This window comes from Pleurodeles waltl, chromosome 10 (genome assembly GCF_031143425.1).
Source record: "Pleurodeles waltl isolate 20211129_DDA chromosome 10, aPleWal1.hap1.20221129, whole genome shotgun sequence".
Lineage (NCBI taxonomy): Eukaryota > Metazoa > Chordata > Amphibia > Caudata > Salamandridae > Pleurodeles > Pleurodeles waltl.
The window spans coordinates 254,240,291-254,264,060 of record NC_090449.1 but is presented as its reverse complement, the minus strand read 5'-3'; the positions used below and the strand labels follow the sequence as shown (position 1 = coordinate 254,264,060).

Genomic DNA, 23,770 nt, shown 5'->3' with positions numbered 1-23,770 from the left:
CATAGTGTACATCTGTTTGTGGCATGTTGCGCTGCAGATTCACATGCTGTGCACTGTTCCTGCCATTTAGTGTTGGGCTCGGAGTGTTACAAGTTGTTTTTCTTCGAAGAAGTCTTTTCGAGTCACGGGACCGAGTGACTCCTCCCTTTCGGCTCCATTGCGCATGGGCGTCGACTCCATCTTAGATTGTTTTCCCCACAGAGGGTGAGGTAGGAGTTGTTAAAGTAAGGATACTAGAGGTGCCCATGCAATGGAGTAAATGTGTGTGTACATATAATATTAAAGTCAAAATTATTTACATATTTACAATTTTAATGCAACTAAAACGGCTACAGGCTCACGGGGAGGTGGGAGGGCGCATGTGAATCTGCAGCACAACATGCCACGAACAGACGTACACTGGGTAAGTGACATTTTCCGTTCGATGGCATGTGTAGCTGCAGATACACATGCTATGCATAGACTACAAAGCAGTAATCTCCCCAAAAGTGGTGGTTAGCCTGTAGGAGTTGAAGTTGTCTGAAATAATGTTCTGAATACAGCTTGTCCTACTGTGGCTTGTTGTGTTGTTAACACATCTACACAGTAATGCTTAGTAAATGTATGAGGCGTAGACCAAGTGGCTGCCTTACAAATCTCTGTCATTGGTATATTACCAAGAAAAGCCATTGTGGCACCTTTTTTCCTAGTGGAGTGTGCCCTTGGAGTAATGGGTAATTCTCTTTTAGCTTTTTGGTAACCGGTTTGTATGCATTTGACTATCCATCTGGCAATGCACTGTTTGGATATAGGGTTTCCTGCATGTGGTTTTTGGAAAGCTACGAACAATTGTTTCGTTTTACGAAATTGTTTTGTTCTGTCAATGTAATACATTAGCGCTCTTTTTATATCTAACGTATGTAATGCCCTCTCTGCTACTGAGTCTGGCTGTGGGAAGAAGACTGGGAGTTCTACCGTTTGGTTTAGATGAAACAGTGATATGACTTTTGGTAAGAATTGTGGATTGGTACGGAGAACCACCTTATGTTTATGTATTTGTATAAAGGGTTCTTGAATAGTAAACGCCTGTATTTCGCTAACCCTTCTAAGTGAAGTGATGGCCATTAGAAAGGCTACTTTCCAAGTTAAAAATTGGATTTGACAAGAATGCATGGGTTCAAATGGTGGGCTCATGAGTCGTGTTAATACAATATTAAGATTCCACGAAGACACTGGTGGTGTCCTTGGGGGTATGATTCTTTTTAGTCCTTCCATAAAGGCTTTAATAACTGGGATTCTAAAAAGCGATTTTGTATGTTTAATCTGCAGATAAGCAGATATTGCAGTGAGATGGATTTTAATGGAAGAGAAGGCTAGATTGGACTTTTGTAAGTGTAGTAAATAACTTACAGTGTTTTGTGTTGAAGCGTCTAGTGGCGTAATCTGATTAGCCTGGCAGTAACAAACAAATCTTTTCCATTTGTTAGCGTAACAATGTCTGGTTGTGGGTATTCTTGATTGTTTAATGACCTCCATACATTCTTTAGAAAGGTTTAGATATCCAAATTCTAAGACTTCAGGAGCCAGATTGCTAGGTTGAGTGATGCTGGATTCGGGTGTCTGATCTGTTGTTTGTGTTGTGTTAACAGATCTGGTCTGTTTGGTAGTTTGATGTGAGGTACCACAGATATCCAACAGTGTGGTGTACCACGGCTGGTGAGCCCACGTGGGTGCTATAAGTATTAGTTTGTTTTGACTCAGTTTGTTGACCAGATAAGGAATGAGCGGGAGAGGGGGGAAAGCGTAAGCAAATATCCCTGATCCATAGAGCATTGCCCTTGGACTGAGGGTGTGGGTACCTGGACGCGAAGTTTTGGCATTTTGCGTTTTGTTTTGTTGCAAATAGATCTATGTTTGGTGTCCCCCAGCTGTAGAAGTGATCCTGTAGAATCTAGGGATGTATTTCCCATTTGTGAGTTTGCTGTTGATCTCGACTGAGATTGTCGGCCAACTGATTTTGAATGCCTGGTATGTATTGTGCTATCAGACGAATGTTGTTGTGAATTGCCCAATGCCAAATTTTTTATGCTAAGAGACACAGCTGTGACGAGTGTGTCCCCCCTTGTTTGTTTAGATAATACATTGTTGTCATATTGTCTGTCTTGACAAGAATGTGTTTGTGGGCTAGATGTGGCTGAAACGCTTTTAATGCTAGAAATACTGCTAGTAGTTCCAAGTGATTTATGTGAAGTAGTTTTTGTTGATTCTCCCATTGACCTTGTATACTGTGATTGTTGAGGTGTGCTCCCCACCCAATCATGGAAGCGTCTGTTGTGATAATGGCGTGAGGCACTGGGTCTTGAAAAGGCTGCCCTTTGTTTAAATTTACAGGGTTCCACCATTGAAGCGAAGAGTGTGTTTGGCGGTCTATCAACACTAGATCTTGGAGTTGACCCTGGGCCTGCGTCCATTGTTTTGCTAGGCACTGCTGTAAAGGCCGCATGTGTAGCCTTGCGTTTGGGACAATAGCTATGCATGAGGACATCATGCCTAGTAGTTTCATCACAAACCTTACCGTGTATTGCTGGTTTGGTTGTATGCTTGATGTTATATTTTGAAACGACTGAACTCTTTGTGGACTTGGAGTGGCAATTGCTCTTTGTGTGTTGAGTGTTGCTCCCAAGTATTGTTGTATTTGGGATGGTTGTAGATGTGATGTTTGGTAATTTATAGAAAACCCTAGTTTGTGTAGAGTATCCATGACGTATTGCGTGTGAAATTGACATTGTTGCTGAGTGTTGGCTTTTATTAGCCAATCGTCTAGATTTGGGAATGCGTGCATGTGCTGTCTCCTTATATGAGCTGCTACTACAGCTAGGCATTTTGTATATACTCTTGGGGCTGTTGTTATTCCGAACGGTAGCACTTTGAATTGATAATGTTTGTTTTGTATTACAAACCTGAGGTATTTCCTGTGAGATGGATGGATGGGTATGTGGAAATACGCATCCTTGAGATCCAGTGTTGTCATGTATTCCCCTTTTTTTAGTAAGCGAACTACGTCCTGAAGTGTTACCGTGTGGAAATGATCTGATTTGATGAAGAGATTCAGTGTTCTGAGATCTAAGATAGGCCTTAGTGTTTTGTCTTTTTTTTGGGATAAGGAAATGCAGGGAGTAAACGCCTGTTCCTTTCTGGTGATAGGGTACTAGCTCTATGGCTTGTTTTTGTAGCAGTGCTTGGACCTCTATTCGTAATAGGTCTAAGTGTTGTGGAGACAATCTGTGCAGTCTTGGTGGAACATCTGGAGGGAATGTTGTGAATTCTATGCAATAACCATGTTGGATAATTGATAGGACCCACATGTCTGTGGTAATGTGTGTCCAATTGTGATTGTATTTGGTTAGCCTCCCCCCCACTGGTGATAAGTGTTGGGGAAGTGTGATATTGAAGTCACTGTTTGGGCTTGGTTTGGAGGGCTGGAATTTCCCTCTTCCTCTTGGGAATTGTCCTCTGTAGGAACCACAAAACCCCCCTCTCTGGTACTGCGACTGGTAGGTGGGTTTTGTTTGGGAGGTGGATGGTTCTGGTGTCTGTTGTCTAAACCCTCCCCTAAACTGTGGTTTTCTAAATGTTCCCCTGTATTGTGAAGAGTAGAGCGAGCCAATGGCTTTGGCCGTGTCCGAGTCTTTTTTTATCTTCACGATTGCGGTATCTACTTCCGGCCCAAACAACTGATGTTGATTAAACAGCATATTCAGTACCGCCTGTTGTATTTCTGGTTTAAATCCAGAACTTCGCAGCTATGCATGCCTTCGAATTGTTACAGCTGTGTTCATTGTCCGTGCTGCTGTATCTGCAGAGTCCAGGGTAGACCGTATTTGGTTGTTTGATATGGCCTGTCCCTGTTCAACCACTTGTTGGGCACGATTTTGGTGTTCCTTGGGCAAATGCTGGATGATGTCTTGCATTTCATCCCAGTGCGCCCTGTCGTAGCGTGCAAGTAGGGCTTGTGAGTTTGCAATTCGCCATTGATTGGCTGCTTGCGATGCCACTCTTTTCTCCGCTGTGTTGAATTTTCGACTCTCTTTATCAGGGGGTGGGGCATCCCCTGATGATTGTGAATTCGCCCTTTTTCTTGCAGCCCCCACAACCACTGAGTCCGGAGGGAGCTGTTGAGTAATAAACACTGGGTCTGACGGGCGGTTTATATTTATTTTCGAGCCTTGGAGTGATGGCCCTCCCTTTTACAGGCTCCTGGAAGACCTGTTGTGCGTGTTTGAGCATGCCCGGTAGCATTGGCAGGCTTTGGTAGGATGCGTGAGTGGATGCCAGAGTGTTTAACAGGAAGTCATCCTCCACCGGTTCCGAGTGCATTGTTACGTTGTGGAACGTAGCTGCCCTGGCTAGTACTTGCGTATATGCTGTACTGTCCTCTGGTGGTGAAGGCTTGGTCGGATAACACTCTGGGCTGTTGTCCGATATAGGTGGGTCGTATAGATCCCAGGGATCCACATCATCTTGAGTCATCCCAGTATGTGTGGGTGACTGCACCATCGGTGTACCCACTGGTGACAAGTGTGGTGATTGCAGTGGGGATGGTTGTGGTGAGAAATGTGGTGGTGGTGACTTGTCTCTAACCACTTTGGCTTAGGGTTGCATCTCAGTCTCTTGAAAAGCTAATTTTCTTTTCGATTTGAGTGGAGGGATGGTTTGTATCTTCCCTGTGTCCTTCTGGATTTCTAACCTTTGTTGTGTTTGGTCATGTCCTTCTAAATCCAGATCTTGCTCAAATCTGTGCTTTTCTTTGAGCTGCATAGAAAGACCTTGCTCCTCAGTGTAGGAAGAGCGTTTCGGCTCCGAAGCCATTTTGTTCGGTACCGAAATTCCCAATGAAATTGTCTTTTTCGGTCCTGATGAGGTTTTTCGAGGCTTGCCCGACTCGATAGCTCAATGCCGACTTTTTTCGGTGCTGGATTCTCGACCGGAGTCGAAAGTCTTCGGCAAATCTTTGGCCTTTTTCGGTGCCGATGTTATTTGGTCACCTTCTTTTCTGTGGGTTGAGCCATGGCCTGCTGGCGGTGGTGTCCCCGTGGCCTTGAGTTTTTTGGTGTGACCCTGGGTGTGGGACGGGGCAGGTGTACTCACTGTTTGCCGCGCCGTCGAGGGTCGATCACCGTCAGATTCATCCAAGTCCGTTTCTTGAATGGAAATTCTCTCTTCCTCCTCGACTTCGAGATGTTGTTTCGGCTTCGACGCCATTTGTAGTCGTCTTGCGTGTCGATCCCTTAAGGTTTTCTTGGATCGAAACGCTCGGCCAGCGTCACAAGTATCCTCTCTGTGTTCGGGAGACAAACACAGGTTACAGACCCGGTGCTGGTCTGTATAAGGATACTTGGCATGTCACTTAGGACAGAAACGGAAGGGGGTCCGGTCCATTAGTCTTCGACAACGGGTGTGGTCGGGCTGACCAGGCCTTGATGAAGAGTGGAAGCCCCGAAGGGCCGCCGAAGCGGTCTTGATGTCGGTGCCGATACGCTAAAACGAAAGCGGTACCGAACGAGAACAATACCGACAAATTTTCAATTCTTTTCTAACTTTCCCGATTCGAAATACGGAGCGAAGAGGAACACGTCTGAAGCCGATGGTGGAAAGAAAACAATCTAAGATGGAGTCGACGCCCATGCACAATGGAGCCGAAAGGGAGGAGTCACTCGGTCCGGTGATTCTAAAAGACTTCTTCGAAGAAAAACAACTTGTAACACTCCGAGCCCAACACTAGATGGCAGGAACAGTGCACAGCATGTGTATCTGCAGCTACACATGCCATCGGTCATATATATATATATGTATGTATGTGTATTTATGTGTATATGTTGTTTCTGTGCTTGGAATGTTCGTGGGTCATTGCATGGCTCCTGGGTGGGTTGTTGTACTAGATATCTATGAATCCCTGCTCTCATCTTATCACACTTATCTACCCATCATCATATGTCATGTCTCTATCAAACTATCCTCCATTCCCACTCTGACTCATCCCAAATCCTTTCTACTACTTTCATCTCCTAAATAACTCTGCCTAAGCTCTTCCCTCCGCTTCCACATCTAACTCACCAAACCTCACTCTACTACCATGACCTCCCACACAACCCTACTAAATTCTCCCTCATTTATCTCACCCTGCTACTATGCTCTCCCTAACCCTTCCACAGACTCTTCCCTCCTCCATCCCCTTTTACTCATCCCAAGCCTTTGGGTTGAGTAAATGAGGGATATACTCCCAATTAACACTTCCGGCTTTCTTTCCTTCTCCACCCCTCCATTACTCCAGTCAATCTAACTAACAAACTCTCATATCCGCGGCTCAAATTAACTCATAATAATAATAAAACTGTACCCATATTTCCCGATACTAATCCATCAGTAATTCTTGTTGGGTTCCAGAGTAGCGTGCTACTCACTGAAAAGCACTTCGCCGCCTCGTCCGGGGTAGTAAGCGCTATATAAATACTATTACAATACAATCATTCTATTGACAGCTCAGCTGATCCTGGCCTTCTCTTTCCAGCCAACCAGGAGGATTGCTGGCATACAACGGGCAGATCCTTGCTCACCTTTCAGTTATGGGGTTGGGCTCCTTCCATAGACCAGGAACAGGCAGAAGGGCTAACACCACTATGCTCTCAGGTTTAGACATCAGTGTGAAGCTAGAAATTACTAGATCAGTCTTCTCCAACGAAGACCTTGTGAGCTACTGGTAACTCTCCACCTAACTATGAGTAGTTCTCCTGTGTGCTGTCCAGCCTTCTAAATTAGAACCTTTTGCTTCTGTGAATTTATATATAAATGCCAAATTGAAACTTGAAAGTGTCAAAACAGATGGAGAAAAAGGATAGATTTTCCAGAATATATTGTTTGCTCACATATGAGTGTTAAATCATGTGGTTTGGTGGAGGATCATTTATAATATCACTTTGGCATTACAGCTTTGGCTGTTATGTATTACTTATGTAAAGACATTCCAAATTGACAAAGCTTTTTTTACATTATCGCTGGCGATGCACTGAGGTAAATACTACTGGTAACCTTGCAAAACATAGGCACAAACGTAATCTTGCACACAACAATAATAGTATTAGTAGCTCAGGGTGATTTTCACTGAACATAGGTATCTCTTAATACACAAAAGGTTGGAGACCCCTGCACTAGATCTTATGATTAGATCAGGATGGTGGGACTGTTTATATGTTTTACTCTGATGGTCACAATCGTCACTGTATTTTGTTTCATCTGCCTAATAATCGCAGCTCATGCATTATCATCATCGGATGCAATTGCTTCAATAAATATTGAAGCTTAATCTGCATCTGTTGCCTTAGCATGTGTGAGACTGTCTATCTGAGAGAAAGGGGTATGATCTGTTTCACCACAACTTACCTGAGGAGCCAGAGAGTCATGTTTCTAGGCTGCCACAAATCACCTCTACTTTTTTAGGTCTGGGTAAGGTGCTGCTAGCTAGCTGATGAAGTCAAGCTGACAGCTTCCAGTCGGTGTGGGACTGACTCAGTCACCCATACATGGTGGTGCTCCCGCACTAAATAAAGCAGTCATACCGTCAGGGTAAGAGTCCTATGACACTACCTCTTGCCTAGAGGAGTTCTGTAATAAAAGGCCCTTGAGGAATAATGTCATGCAGAACTGCTGCTAGCTTTCCTGAAAGGACTGCTCTGGCTGGTAAAGTTGGCTTGGAGTGCCAGCCTTTGTTTTGGGTGCTAGAGGGGCTTGCGTCTGCCAAAAAGCAATTTTTTGCTGGTGATGCTGGTGGTCACGCATGGCTTTGGCTGTGTCTGTGTCCTTAACAGGCCATCAACTTGAAGTCCAGATAGGCACAGGCCATCAAAGTGTAGTAAGAAGAGATATTGTTGAACAGCTGACTATAAGCCACAGATCCATAGCCAAGCATGATGACGCAGGAGAATGCTTGTTTTGGTTTGCCTAGAGGGCTTTCCGCCACTTCCAAGGTACACCTAATGCTGGCATTTGAGATATTTTCTTTTTGCCTCCTGCACAATCTTCTTTGCTCTTCTCCTGTGCAAGTGAGGGAGATGCTGCAAGAGTTCTTCCAACTCCTCCAGCCAGTGCCAATAAGGTTGAGGAACTGGCAAAATCTCATTGAGTTTTTATACCTAGAGGTACTCACTTTGCTCCAGCATTGATTTTCTTCCTTTTTGCATCCGGAGGGTGCGCCACCCCGTACCTTCTTGAGGGTAACTTTTCAAGGCTGTGTACACTAGCCTGGGAGCCTATATTCTTGAATGAACAAGGGGTTGAATTTTGTTCCCCATCTGTGGTTTGAATTTTTTCTCCATCTGTGGTTTAACTACACTGACTGTCACTGGGTCCTTAAAGTTCTCTAACAAGCACTTAAGCATTCTTTTCAACATAGTCAAGGAATGGGGGCTGCTCACACTCTTATGAAGTGTTTTTATGATTAACTTCAACTTCTTCTGCTGCAGCTCTCACTGTAAGTGTGTGATACGCAGAGGTTTTATCGGGCAGAGAAGGCTTTACAGGGTACAGTTCTAGATAGGGGGTCATCATTGGCATTTACCCTGTAATCACACCAAGCATTTCCCTTTTGTTTTGTTGACCCCGAGCCACATTATGGTCATGCCATAGGCCCTTTTCGTAGTCGGAATGGACAGAGTGTGGTGAGGACAGTTGTTGGGTGGTGGTGCTTTGATGGTGTCAACTTTTCTTTTCTTTGGAATAGGAAAAGCCTCAATCTCTTCTGAAATTGCCTCCTCAAAGGAAAACACAGTAGCGGAAGAAAACAATCAGAAGTGGTATCTGTAGCTTGATGCACTGTTGGTTCCAGGGGAGGAATCACACACCACCTTGAAACCGAACCCCATTTATAAATAAATACAACCTGTAAAGTTCCCAGCATTACACTAAAGGCTGGAGTGTTCACAGCATGTGAACTTCAGAACTGCATACTGCAAACATATGCCTTAAACTGGTTACGTAAACCTACCTTCCTGGTAAAGCACTATACAAATACCTAAGCTGAAACGTTTATTCCAGTTAGCAGAGAGGATGACTGGAGAGTGTAAAAATTAAGGAGGTGAGTAGAGAAGGACTTTGGTTACAAGAGTAACTTTTGCTTCCTCAAATGTCCTCAGTATCCCTGGTCTTTATTGGATGAAAGGTTCATAAGCACAGATATTTAGTGGTTTACATATATACCTAACAGGATCAGCCAAAGATGTTACTGAGCAAGATCTGACCAAACTAAGCATTGGCACTGCATTTCACATCAGATGCATTTTGCCAGGAAATAGGTTGAGCTGTGTGTGGGACTTCTGGCTTGACCCCAGCAATATGTGAAAATACCATTTGGGAGAATGAAACCCTCTCTCTAAATTACTTTCTAGCTCAACACTGTTTACACTTTAGACATGTTTGCAAGAGTCAGAACCAATCTAAATTACAAAGAAAAATAATTAAAGGAGTGAAAACAACTAGTACACTTGAAGTTGAACCCAAGAGTCCCCATATTATGTTCAGCGCAGCACCTGAAGGAGGATTGTGAACAAAAGTTGTAAGAAAGATACCGATTAGAATTAAAAAGAACCTCAAATCGGAAAGCACTGAAGTGCCTTCCGCATGTTTTCTTTCTGAATACTAGATAAGAATCCTCAGTTGGGAACACCTGAAGTCCCCTCCCCTAGGCGAGTAGAAGCGACAGCAACAATAAACAGTATTCTGTTACTGGCTTAAAGTCCCCAAAAAGAATGTTTTAAAAATCTAGAGGATGGTATTTAAGTTCTGAAAAGGATGAGGTTTCTTGACCGGCAGATCCGACAAGCGAATCAAGATGACAAATGTCCTTTGAAGTGAGGAACATTCCTTCAGGTGCCAAATGGAGTAACAAAGGACTTGCATACCTCAAGTTGATACTAAGCCGGTACACTTGATGAAAAAAGAGCAGTGAGCTATTTAAGAGTATAAATTCCGATTTCAAAAGACCAACAGCTAAACCTGGATCAGTCTTTTGTCTTTGATGTCTTATAGGATATAGTTGCTTTTCTGGCACAGAACCATAGCTCAATGACTTATTTACTAAAGCACCAGTTGGAATGCAAAACACAAATGTTTAAACAGAAAGCCTTTTCTTATGGACTATAGAAGAGCATCTCAACATTACTGCAACCCTTTAGTATATATGGAGCACGATGTCCTGACCCTAGACTGTTTTGTGATCACTAAATTCTGGTGTTTAGTTAGTCAGAAATACATTAAATGATTTCAAATCATAGCATGCAACTAGGCCATGTCAATTGCCTTTCCTTTCTCAATTCTTAGTGGAATCAGCCTCTCTCCAGACTCTGACGTGTGGATGCTCGGGTGCATGAATTCTCTGCAAAGTTTAAGCAACATCATTTTGGAAACTGATTGAAAAAAGAGGTTTCAAGCATATGGCAAGCAGAAGTTTGTTAGGTTAACTCATTTTGAAAAGGCAGGAAGCATGTTTGAAAAAAAGTTCTTAAGAGGGGAGTGGAGGGCCATGTGGTAGGCATGGGCCTCAGCTGTTGTGGTTGAGGTTATTTGGTATTGATGTTTTAGGTCTATGCTACTATGGCTGTTCAAATTGGGCCAAGTAAACCATTTTCACTCGACTCAGGATAGTTATGGCAAGGGTCACAGGCATTTCAGGGATGTAGTGTGAGGGTTCTCAAGCGCAGCACTCACCAATCAACCAACAGACCCAATAATCTTAATGTCCAGCTCAGTGCTTCCATTTACAAGGGAGTGGACTTCATTCACACAGTTTCACTAAATATTATACTAGTTAAAGTATTTCAGTGCAACCCCCTTTTTAGACAACTTCCCCCATACTCTATGGTGATCTCTCCTAGCTCTGCATTCCCCTTCTAGCAAAACTCATTTTAATGTGGTCTAATCCCTCCATGGGATAGGTGTCAAGTCCTCTTTGGCTGGTTAATGCCACTTTCCAATGAGTAGGCAAGCCCTGTTGGAGAAGCTGAGCTCGGCATGGGCTGCACTTACCAGATCAGAATTCCTGCCAAGCCTCTACTAAAGATGGTGTGGAGCCGGGGCTGGTATAGTAGAAGACACTTAGCGTGCCCCCCCAGGTCACAAGACACATCTAGGATCTGACAGTCAGAGACAGGCCTAAGTCTCTGAGAACAAGCTTTTAGATCAGCGTGATGCCAGGGTCAAAATTAAAATTCGGGATCCAGATATACATGCATTGGAAATTTAGGAAAGGGTAAACGTGTTTAAAAAAAATATATGGGATATTTCTGTCCCAACAGGAAATCAAAGGGCATGGCGATTGAATGCTTCAGGACTGTACGTTCAATAAACACAGACCCGAAATGGAGTGTTTTTTAATATCGAAACTGAGTTCCACAAAACCTAGGAATACTCGGTCTTGTTAATTATCATATGTTTTTATCTACTGTTGGGACCCAGTGAGGACTAGGTGAATGCTGTACATATTTGTAAAACCATTGATCTTAGGAGGGTGCGCTTTTTCATATCACTGCAGATAATCACTTAAGACTACCAAGGCATGCACTGCAACCAATGATGGTACAGGCCGTTACAGGAATAAGAACAATCAAACAAACCCACTGTGCCAGAATGTTGGAAGTGGGCTGTGTTACAAACAGCAGGAAGCACAGCACCAGCACAATCACAATCCACATAGTAGAAAGGGACACAATAATTAAAGAAGAGGGGAACACTTAAGGGAAGAGAAAAGGCGAGGGGTATGTCTAGTCATACACACATTTGTGTGTGAAGTAATTAGAGGGTTATGAGGAGTCTCTGGCGACAGATGGTAATTCCCGTGCAACATTACACAAAATGTGGCTGGGAATTCACAGGGAGGTCATTGGTAAGGACATTTATACAGTGAACTTACTACATTAAAATAACCTAGAACCCAGAAACAGCTTAAGGTATAAACAACGGGGACTTAGGAATATCTACTTATCTTTAAGGATCTCTACTGTATTGAGGTGAGCTGCTTCTGTTAGTGGACAGATGAAAAATAGTGATTTGAGGTGTACTAAAGGCAGACATGTTCACACACATCTGCTTGGAGACATGAGTTGTTAAAAAGGCATAGGTGAAGGCAGGCAACACTGAGTTACAGAAGAGGAGAAGTTGGCAGACACAACAACCCAACATCCAATTCAACAGAGGAGAATGTGTGCAGTGGGGCCTGTTGGCCTCCATTGCTGGTGCTTCTGCCAGCCACACGTCTCAAGTACAACTCTTATGGGACTGCCACAGTGTAAGTGCCTTACTGAGACCAGGAGGTTGCAATAGCAGGGGTTAAGCTGCTGCTTATGCTAATATCAATGTTTTCAATTTCTTCGAGGGGCTTGTTTATTGGTTAAAAAGACAGCTCTGTATAGCCACAGAGACGGACAACTCCTTTAGAATGGGATTCAATTTACAAGTGCCATATTCAGGAGCGGTTCGTGGAAGGGTTGGGCGGCATGCATGGGGGGGGGAAATCAGCGGGAGGGGGAGGAAATAAACATTACATTTAATAAATAAATAAATAAAAAAACACTTACCTTCTCCGCCACCGCTCCTCTGCTGCAGGCAGGCACAGACTCCCTGCAGCCAATCCTGACGCTGCTCAGAGCAGCGTCAGGATTGGCTGGGAGCACCCAGCCAGGGCGCTCCCAGGCAGACTGGGAGCCTGTGCATGCCCTCTCCAGCCCGGCCACTGTGTAGCTGGGCTGGAGAGAGCCTACTGCACACATGTGTGTTTGGCTGGCCCGAGACTGTCAGCCAAAAACACATGCGCTCTAAGGGGAGGGGAGTGCTGTACACTCCACCTCACTGACCGTCACCCCTGTGGCCCCGCTCCTTTAAAAGAAAACGATAATAAACAAAGTTTATTATTGGTTTCTTTTAAAGATTTTGCAGCTGCCACTGCTGGTGGGGGCAACACTCCTCCACCCTAATGGAGGATCTGCCCCTGGCCAGATTCTCTTCTTTCCTTCATTGTTTAGCAGCCTGCATATTTCATGGCCCTGCCATATAGCAGCAAAACAACATTCATGGAATCCCACAGAAAACGGCTCTACAGCGCAGGGGGCACATTTTGATCACACACCTCCTTGTTTATATGCTGTCTTGGAAGCCAGATGTATCTTCTCAAAGATATGTACAAATGCTGAGTAAATCACGTTTTGACCTACTTTGCTTCAAAAATAAATAACTGACCCATTTTGACCTAGCAATTTCGTCTTTCTCTTTATAAGGGTAGGGAAGATCCATCCTTTCCCTCTACAGTTCTTCTCAACCCCCACACAAATAATCTTCAAGATCAGGGGAACTGTTGTATATATGTTTTTTCAGATGATCATCTACTAGTTTGATGTATGGTAAACATACTTGGAACAGAACTGAACTCAAATTCGGTAACACTGCACTGTCAATTGCTTTGGTTTACCACTAAGGTCAAAGTTTCATGTGAGCTGGTCCACCAATCAAATGATTATATTGGTTACACAACACAAATGATATCCATAAAATATGTAAATATCATATTCACCCTAAGGTCAGATTCTTGACCGGGGTACCAAATGCACCAGATAAAGATGCTGGACACTTTCCAAACCTTTGTGAGAACTGAATAACTAAAGATCAGACACACATTGTACCTATGTTTTTGTAAATGTAAAAGGCTGATTTTGCCTGAGTATTATTTAAACGTCAAGCTAATTCTGGAGATGTATGTGGATAGTTAGACAAAAAATATATATGTGGCAGCTCCGTGCATATGCTGCAAGCATCAAAGACATGTTTTGCAGTACAGATGTTGACAGTGGAAATGGGTGTGCTGCTTTGCAGTGCCAAAAAGCAGCAGCCTTTACCAAGGAAAATACAGCAATATCTCAGCAAGAGTTTGATCCCCCTTGTTTCATGAGATAGACGGATGACATTATGGTAGTATACCCTATTTAGGTCTATGGTACAGGGTCAATTCCTCCTCTAAGAACAGAGACTACCATACCTGCAAATATTTCTATATTCTTTCTTCAGAAGCGTGTTGACATTTCTTTAGTCCTTAAAGGGGCAACCACTGCCCAATATGATTTGTAATTCTTTAAATTAGGAAACAGGAGGATCTGGAACCTCTTGTTTAGCTGTTCAGTTAAACGGCCATTACTGCAGTGGTTCCATCATGGCTATATTCCTGAACCAAAGGATGCAGATATTATTTGCCTAGAAGGAAAGGCAACTGTGGTGCATCGCCTTTCCATGATTGTCAAGATCCACCAGACTTGTGTTGACTGCCTAAAGCTGATTCTCCTACTCTTGAGTAAGCGGAGGTGCGGGCAAGCTACACTTTCATCACTTTGTCTGTAGCCTCTGTCTCACTAACTGTACAAATGTATGACAATTAGCAAATCTCTCCGGGATCTCCCAAACAGTGCCATATAAGCCAACACTGGCTATAAGACTTAACGTTCCTGTGAAATGTGCCTCAGTAGGTGAAACCCCCTTCTTGTTTTGTCAATAGCACTTGTTAATAAAGTCCTATTCGGAAGTGTCAGAGCACTGATTGGCTGTTTAATTTATAGTGTGATACTCAGTGTTGCACGCTGTACTATGGTTTCCAATAGAGAACACTTCTGCTTGATTGCTCGAGTTCTCCCTTGGAAGGCAACTATCCAAAAAGAGTAACCCGCGTTATCAATTTAACGTGCAATAGTATTCATTAAGGATAGTGGTAGGCAACTGCACCGTAAAACTCTAAGAAAATATATCACGAAGAATACAACACTAAGGTAGTCAAACAGCCTATACGTCTCAAGATATGGAGATTTCATCTGGTTTATACTATACTGTACTTGAAAGCTGTGCCAGGGTAAGAACCTCGGGTATTCTCTTTATCTTGACTGTGTCCATCCGGTTATTAAAAAATGGCACATTATACGCAACTCTTTCTGTACCTGTTTCAGCCTTCGGATTTCCTGCTCCAGTTCACTCTCGCGAGTTCGGTTGTTGTACTCTTGCAGCCCCGCACTGTTCGCCCGACCCCGTTTCTGCTCTACTTCCAGCTTGTAGAGCTGCAGCTGTTCCAGCTGTCGGCGGAGGTCTTCGATCACCTGTAATGTGAACAATGCAGTTACTTCATGTGTATATGTATATATATATATATATATATATATTATACGCAATTATCAACTAAAGTGAACACGATTATGGAGAATGTCACAGCTGATAAGATTATTTCGAACACATTTAATCTCTACAGCTTTTTAGTGTGAGAAGACAGCATAAGTAAAAAATAAAAGAGGACTATGGGGTTGTCTCATCTGTTGTATGCTTTATGATGCATCTTATCAGAGCAGCAGACTACTTTCGTACAGGTTTCCCCCTCAGGTTAAGTTTGTGTGGTATTGCTTCAATCGAGATTCTCTATTACCTTTCATTCCAGTACTGACGGTTTTCTTGACAGTTTTACAATTTTGGTTGAGAGCGTTAGTGACTACAGGGTGGTTGCTCGGAGAGGTTACTGCGAGGTACTCAAGCAGTACTCCCGACTTCAGTGGTCGGCCATTAGCACTCCATGATTAACAACCACCCACAGCAAAATCTTCATCACTTGGGCCTTTGGTCTTCAGGTAAACCAATAACGTGTCCTTCACCTTTCTGTGGTACGGCTGCCAACCACTGTTTATAATGAGGACATTTCTTTAAACGTTAATTACTTGGAATATCTTCCCAGCTCTTAGATACAAAGGCTGTTTTGAAGGTTAAAACGTAAGATGCTACTTTTCTTTACCTTCCACTAATTTTCCATCCTACGGGACGAACATTGGATGGCTCTGTGTTGTAACTGATGTTTTGCTGTTTACGCTGATTTCTTTAATCCATCTTTCGGTCTACTTTGTCCTGCACTTATTTTTTAACTCCTAGTTCACATTGGTCATTTATGCTAATGATCGTTTTTTGCTCAAACCCTTTCCAAAATACATTCCGCTACTTTGTGTACTTTTTAGTTACGTGGACAGGTCTGGTGGGTTCCTTTTGATTTTCTTGCCCTAAAAAGGTGGATACAGTCTTTGAGATATTACACATTGTACCTCATTTTAAGTATTTGTCCGGCAAATTTTGAGTTTGCCACGAAGGTGGCAGTCTTTGTTTGGCACAGTGTCTCCTGCCTCCATAGCGGGAGCTGCTTCGAAGAAACAAAGAGTCACAGACGGCCTGCCATGCCATGGAGGTTAGTGGATACTTTTTTATATTTTACAAAGACAGACCAAAACACAAACCTGTTCTCGGGAAATGTGAATGTGCGAGCTTTCTCTCAGCACTTGGGACCCATTTTCCCCAGTGCAAAACCCCTATGGTGCACCTGGCAGTCCCAGGTAGGGAAAACACCTGGCTCTCATGGTGTCAGAAGGCCCACCCTAAAACGAGCAAGACTTCTAAAGCCATGTTTACTGATGTTCAGGCCAACCACGGGGACCTTCACATCAGCGGGGCTGGTGTTGACTCATCTGTTAGGCAAACGGATTTCCCATCATCTCTATGTGATTACAGGGAAAGCAAGAGGTGGGCAGATGAAGCAGGTCACAATTTCTGTCGGATGCCCATTACTGCCCATCTGTAAATTACCCCCAGGCTGTTTTTGTGGGAAGATGAAAGGTTAAATCTTCCCTCTTCATTTCCTTTTTAATTGAAGGTTCATGGCTATGTATAGGTTTTGGTCTAGTGAGAATGTCTCATAAGTTTTAATCCTCCACTGATTTCAGAAACAAAAATCTTTAAGAGAGCAAAATGAAGATGGCATCTTAACGCCTAACAATGAACTAGATGCCCAAACTACACCTTGATTTTTCCTTGAAACAGAGAATATTGAGAATACATGTCTTTTGCGTAAACAGGATTGTTCAGAAGGCATGTTGGCAACTTACATGAAGAATCGGATTTTGAGATAAACATTTACCACTGTGCTTCTTCATGTTCTGTTCTTATTGTACTGCGCTATCATTTTTAATCCTGTCGTGAAAATACATTAACTGGATGTGTTGACGGCTCAGAAATGGTAACGTTCTTGGATTCAACATCATGGTTGACTATCCTTTTGTATCAGTCACAAAGAGATATTTGCTCACAGCAGAAACCCAAGGGTAGTCCTTCCAGAACGTAGCTAAGTCATGCATGGCATCAACATCACCCTCACAGTCAATGCTGATCGCAGACCTTCCATCAACCAGTCTGGAGGATGGACATTATCCCGCAACCTCTCCTTGACACATGTGCTCCTTTACATGCTTTCCTGATTGATACCAGAACAACTCCACTTTCCATTCTGAAATCTGGGTTTGCTTACCATGATGCTGGTAATTCAACAGCTTAATGGGGGGAGGGAGGGTCAGGGGTGGATTGACATTCTGTGAATCTTTCCTTGCTTTGGACCATATGTTTAAACCTGTAGAATATATTTTGTATACGTTTCTGGTAAGATTTCAAAATAGACGTTCTCTGTTTCATTCCAGAGTTGTGTTGTGTCGTATCTAGCTGTTGCTAACTGGGATCCTATGCACTGCTTTAGGTGGCTCTTGCCTCCTCTGTGCTGTTGGTAGCTCTTGGCAGGGCTGTGTAAACTGCCAACTCCACCGTTTGTGGTCATGGGCTGGAATGGCTCACCAAAGAGTTCTTTCCTCCAACTCTATTCTCCATTAATGACCCTCACTTGAAACTCCTGCTCTTACTGTTTCTCAATTTCCTGTGTCTTTACCTAGTGCAAATGTATCTGTGAGCTTCACTACACCACAGAGTAGCGCTGTTTCTGCACGTTTCTGTCTTTATCCTGTGTCTGTGTTTGTGTCTTACTTTCTTGTTCCTGCTGGGCTCAAACATTATAGTTTTTGCAGAACTGAAAGCAGTCTTCCGTATATTTAGTTGGTTTCTTTCTCAGTCCAATTTCTTTTCTGCCTCTGAGATTCCACGTATTTGAGAGTTGCCAGTACCTTGTTTCTCCTTAAGCTGGAGTTCCTTTGCATGCACGCTTGATATGTGTTCCTGTTCTAACTTCTTGGCTGGTCATTGGCTGTCTCAATCCCTACCAGAAACCCCATCACGGATCATGTTCTAGTTCTGAAGTGTCGGCAGAGCGCTTGTTGTCCCTGTGTGTGTCGGCACATGCATAGATAATGTTCCCTTGTAGTAACCAATGAATGATAGTTACAGCTAGCTCGAACTCTGTATAACTGCTCACGATTTTCTATTTTTAAACACATGTTTATCATGTCCATCCTCAAGAAGGCGGCATTTTAGACATGCATATCGTGCCAACAAATGTAAAACCTCCTTGTACTACAGTCGAATATTTTTCACAAAATAGTTATAAAGGTCTACAGTTTATCAAAACTTATCAGCTTAACCTTATCATTTTGGAGATGTCTGAAAAGTAGTAAACAACCTGTTTACCATTAGTTTTTTTAAACGTCTGTCTGCAATAAGTCACTACAGTCTTGTGCTGTGTCAGCCTCGGTCTCTTCTATACCTTACAATAAAGAAAGTAGTGCTTTGAATCTCAGCCCAGAGTTTCATCACAGAGACAGGCAAAATCTTTTCCCAATATTCTGCTATGCCCGGGCAGGCCCAGACCATACGATCTTCGCATCTTGGACATGAGGCTGAAGAGATCGGAAACATTCTATGTACACTTTTATGGGAAAATTAAACTCTATGTGGAAACACTATAGAAGTTTGAATCTTGCATTTCTAGAGATTTTCGGTGTGTAACTTGCAGTCAGTGTCCATTCACCATTGTTCAATTCTACATAGGTCCCTTGGCCAAGCGAATTCTCTAGGATGCATCTTGTCATGTCCACCATTGCCATATTTAGCACCATCACCCCCATTACAGCCAAATCATCGCTCCCCAGCTCTGTGCCGTCATCAACAGTTCCTTCGGCACCGCAACCTTCCCAGATATTTGGAAGCACGCCGAAGTCAACGCTCTTCTCAAAAAACCCAAAGCAGACCCTGAAGACCTCACGAACTACCGACCCATTTCTCTTCTCCCCTTCCCGGCAAAGGTCGCTGAGAAGATAGTAAACGTACAATTGTCTCGCTTCCTAGAAGAGAACATCATAATTGACGCCTCCCAGTCTGGATTCCGCAAGAACCACAGCACTGAGACCACCCTCATCGCCTGCACAGACAACATCAGGACCAGAGTGCACAAGGGCGAGACCATCGCCCTCATCCTCCTAGACCTCTCTGCAGCTTTTGACACTGTATGTCACCAAACCCTCCGGGCATGCCTTTTCGACGCCAGAATTAGCCACAAGGCCCTGGACTGGCTCACCTTCTTCCTCTCCGAAAGAACCCAAAGAGTTTGCCTCCCTCCTTTCCGGTCTACAGCTACCAAGATCATCTGTGGGCTCCCCCAAGGATCCTCCCTCAGCTCCACCCTCTTCAACATCTACATGGCTCCTCTCGCCAACATCCTCAGCCCCCACGGCATCACCATCATTTAATACGCTGACGACACCCAGCTCATCATCTCCCTCACTAGGAACCCAGCCACCGCCAAGAAGAACCTGCACACCGGACTCCTCGACATCGCCAAATAGATGACAGTCAGCCACCTCAAACTGAACTCATACAAAACAGAGAACATCATCTTCGGCCCCAACAAGACAGCATGGAACAACTCCTGGTGGCCCACCACCGTCGAACCACCCCCAGCACCCACGCACGCAAGCTTGGCATCATAATGGACTCGTCTCTCTCCATGACCCAACAAATCAATGCCATATCATCCTCCTGCTTCAACACCCTTCGCATGCTATGCAAGACTTTCAAATGTATCCCTTTAGAAACAAGAAAAACAGTCACCCACGCCCTCATAAGCAGCAGACTGGACTACGGCAACGCCCTCTACGCAGGGACCACAGCCAAGCTTCAAAGAAAACTCCAGCGAATCCAGAACGCAGTCGCATGTCTCATCCTCAACCTCCCTCGCCACGAACACATATCCACCCACCTCAGATCCCTACACTGGCTGCCCATCAACAAAAGGATCATTTTCAAAATCCTTGTCCACGCTCACAAAGCCCTCCACGACACTGGACCGGCTTACCTCAACAAACGAGTCAACTTCCACATACCAACTTGGCAGCTCCGCTCCGCTGACCTCGCCTTCGCTACAGTCCCCCACATCCAACGCACCACCTCCAGCGGCAGATCCTTCTCCCACCTCGCCACCAAGACCTGGAACTCCCTCCCCACCAACCCACGCAAGACCCAGGACCTCCTCACCTTCAGAAAGCACCTAAAAACATGGCTTTTTGAGCAGTAACCGCCCCCCTCCCAGCGCCTTGAGACCCTACTGGGTGAGTAGTGCGCTAAAGAAATTATTTGATTGATTTATATATTGCCTTATTGCATGCGTAGGCAGTTCCAAATTGGCTTCAACACACATTTATCGCAACTTTCCATAAGTGACCAATTAGCCTGGTTGCATATCATATTTGTATCGGGTCCCGGAACGTCGTCTGCACCCCTGCTTCATACACATCTGATAATTCCTTGATTCCTGTATCCAAGAACCAAAAGCAGCTGTGGCAAAAATGCTGAAATCAGCTGGTCTCCATGTGCAATCTCTCTTCCCAGCCAACCATTCTCTCTCTACCCTGGTCTCTTTTCTCTGCTCGTTTCTTAATACCTTCCTCCTCCATCCCGCTCTCTTGAAGCCTCTGCTGCTGTTAACCTAGGGGATCGGGCGCGCTTTCAGAACCACCCTCCAAGAGTTCCAGCCACGAGGTGTGCAAAGTGGAAAAAAGGCCTGTCCACCCCTGCCCAAGTCTCTACTGTGTGGTGCCACTCTGCTCCATCTAGGACAGGTAAGCTATGGATCGGGATGTTGGAGGCATAAGTATTGTCATGGAGATTAGCCTTGGGCAACTGTCCCAACCGTATCTAAGAGCAGAGTTGACCTCTAGAATGCTCTCCACAACGGAGTCAGTTTCCTCAGAGTTATCCTGCATGTTTCTGAATACCATTTAAACACAACAGAATAGTGTCAAATTCCTTTAATAATTTGCAGGACTAGCCGACCAGCATATTGGCAAGATAGCTATCTTGGTAGGGCCACAATCAAGGCAAATGCTAACCTACCCAGATTTGATAAAGGAGGATCCTCCAAAAAGCAATTATTCAGAGTGTGATCTGGTTCTTTGCAATATTTCTATCAATTACATCTGAATATGTAAGTTATATTTAGACCCTTAAATATTGAAAGAATCCCTTTCTGGCAGGACCAAATCAGAAAGTATACTATTTGAACCAATTCCCTTTCAGACCCTATAAGTCTCCAAACCTTTCCAGGTCATCTACCAAAAAGGCCAACCAGCATTAACATCTTGATACAGTAAATCGTCTGCACATACTGAGATAGCATGTGTTATGCCCAATACATATATGCCCTGTCCCTACTCTCTTGCCTCATAATATCGGCAAGCAGTTACACAGCCAGAACTTGTAGGAAAGCTAGCTCTTCATATGATATATCAAAATGAGATATATTGTGCAAAATATCCAAGGGTTCCCTTACCAGCGGACAGAGGCTTGCTCTTGTGATCCCAAGGTGCTCTTTTAGGGGGTAGTGTGGTCGAGCAGCCTTAGGATTATCAGAAAGGAGTGTGAGACATCTGCAAATACACACACAAAAATGAGACACGACTCAAGAAGGACATCCACACCAATTTACAAAGACAACAAGTATCTTTGTATATGTTTAGGCACCAGAATCAATATGATCAAGTAAGTTTTTCAAGAGAAACCTTTACAGTTTTGAAAAGTCGATAGTGCAATTTTTGGAAGCTGCAATGTTATCCTATGGAAGAAAAACACAAACGGCAAACAGGTACACTACAGCGACTTACAGGACCAATCTCCTGGACTTAAGGTAAGTATTGGGCAAGGGTCAGGACCACACCAATAGGTCACACAGGGCTGCACTTGGGCGGCCGGCTGCAGAGGTGTGATACTGCATCGGGTGCCCAATGTTAGTCAATGGGGATTGGTCGTTTTGCAAAAAAGCTGCAGGTTTGGACAGGGAGTCCAGTCGAGAAAAACCAACAGGTGGGTTCAAGTCTTGAGATGCTCGGGACATGGGGACACCTCAGGGCCTCTTCTCTAATTGCCAGAGGTGCTGAGGTGCGTTGAGGCGTCAGGTTTTCTTCACTGATGGGCTTCCTCTCTAGAGGGCCGGGGGACCTCATTGGCACCGTTAGTTCACTTCAACTCAGGCTGTGCAGCACAGGTATAGTGGTGTTATCAGGTTTGGAGTGGTCCAGAGTCCTCGTACTTCTTCTTGGGGTGCCTCCAAGATGCAAGGAAGCAGCTCTGCTGCTTCATTGGAGTTCCTGGGTCTTTGCTGAAGGCAGGCAGTCCTCCCAGGCTTTTGGAGGCTCAACAGCTGCAAGAGGAGTCAACTATGGCTCAATTCAGCAAGAGCAGCAGACAGACCAGCAGGGCTAGGCTGAGGTCAGGTGCTTCTTCCTTTTTACTTTTATGAATCTTGCATGACCTTCTTCGTAGATCAGCATGAATCTGCTTTCCTGGTGCCAGGGGCTCCCCTAGATACTGAATTTAGGGGCATTTCAGGGAGTGTGGGTCACTACACCCAGCTATAAGACCCCTTCCTGGAGAAGTGGACATAAACCTGTCCCACAGTTCCTAAATCTACCAACACCAAGATGGCAGATTTCTAAATGTTGTGTCCACATCAGGCAGTGCACCTTATGTGCGGGACTGATCAGACATGTGGACACACCTCTCTGAATACTAAATTTCCTGCCAAATGGCCCCTGGGGCAGGGAGGTCGGCATCTCTCCTTTGAGTGAAGTCAGATCAGCATACCTAGGTGGTGGGCTTCTTTGAAGCCCCCTGCCTTGGAATGCAGATTTGCAGGTCATCCTGTTGAGTGGTGTGTGTAAACACCTACCCCAGAGCAGGCTTTGTTTATGACCGCCCCAGAGTAAAGGCTCACACCCTGGGAGGTCAGAAGCATGTTTGGTGGTGGCAGGCTGGCACAAACTGGTCAGTCCTCACACCGGTAGCTGTTAGGTTTTCAGGGAGCATCTCTAAGGGGCCCTCTGGGTGCATGTATTAATAAATCCATCGCTGGCATCGGTGAGGGTTTATTAATATGAGATGTTTGATACCAAATAGCCCTATTTTCAGTGAAGCCATCATGTAGCTGGGTAACTCGCGGTGACCAGTGTACAGCACATTTACTTAAAATAGCTTCCCTGTACACTTCACTAAAAAAGGTAACATCCAGTGTATGTCTACCGGATTTTGTAAGAGAGACTCACAATGCTTCTCCCATTGAGGTGGGGTAGAATGCCCTTAGTATTTGTAACTGAATAAAAAGCCAGGTAGCTTTGGCGCTAGCATTTTCACATGTCAGGCAGAATTCCACCAGCACCCATCAGTTCTGGAGTCTTCCCCTTCACTAACTCTGTGATCATCATTTTAATCTTCTGCATAGACAGGGATACTTGCGAATTGCTCTGTAAGGCCAGGAGGGACGGTATTTATATTTGCGCTGTCCAAGTAGTTTCTCAGCTCTCAGCCGGCCACAACATTTTTTTCTTTGTACAGCTCAGACTAATTTGTTAAGAAAAACCTGCTTGCTATGCTTTTAGGTGCATTCTAAATCATTCGTGTTGCTTTGGACTTTTCTAATATGGATCGC

At 44.3% G+C, this 23,770-nt stretch overlaps 1 protein-coding gene across 2 annotated transcripts in view; it reads right to left on the bottom strand.

Annotated features, from left to right (window-relative positions):
- Window positions 1-23,770, bottom strand: part of RAB11FIP3 (RAB11 family interacting protein 3) — a 579,011-nt gene that overhangs the window by 16,214 nt on the left and 539,027 nt on the right. For both annotated transcript variants that reach the window (XM_069210357.1, XM_069210358.1), the window contains one exon: window positions 14,994-15,149. In XM_069210357.1, coding sequence (XP_069066458.1) covers window positions 14,994-15,149 — 156 coding nt within the window. The remainder of the gene's footprint in view (window positions 1-14,993; window positions 15,150-23,770) is intronic.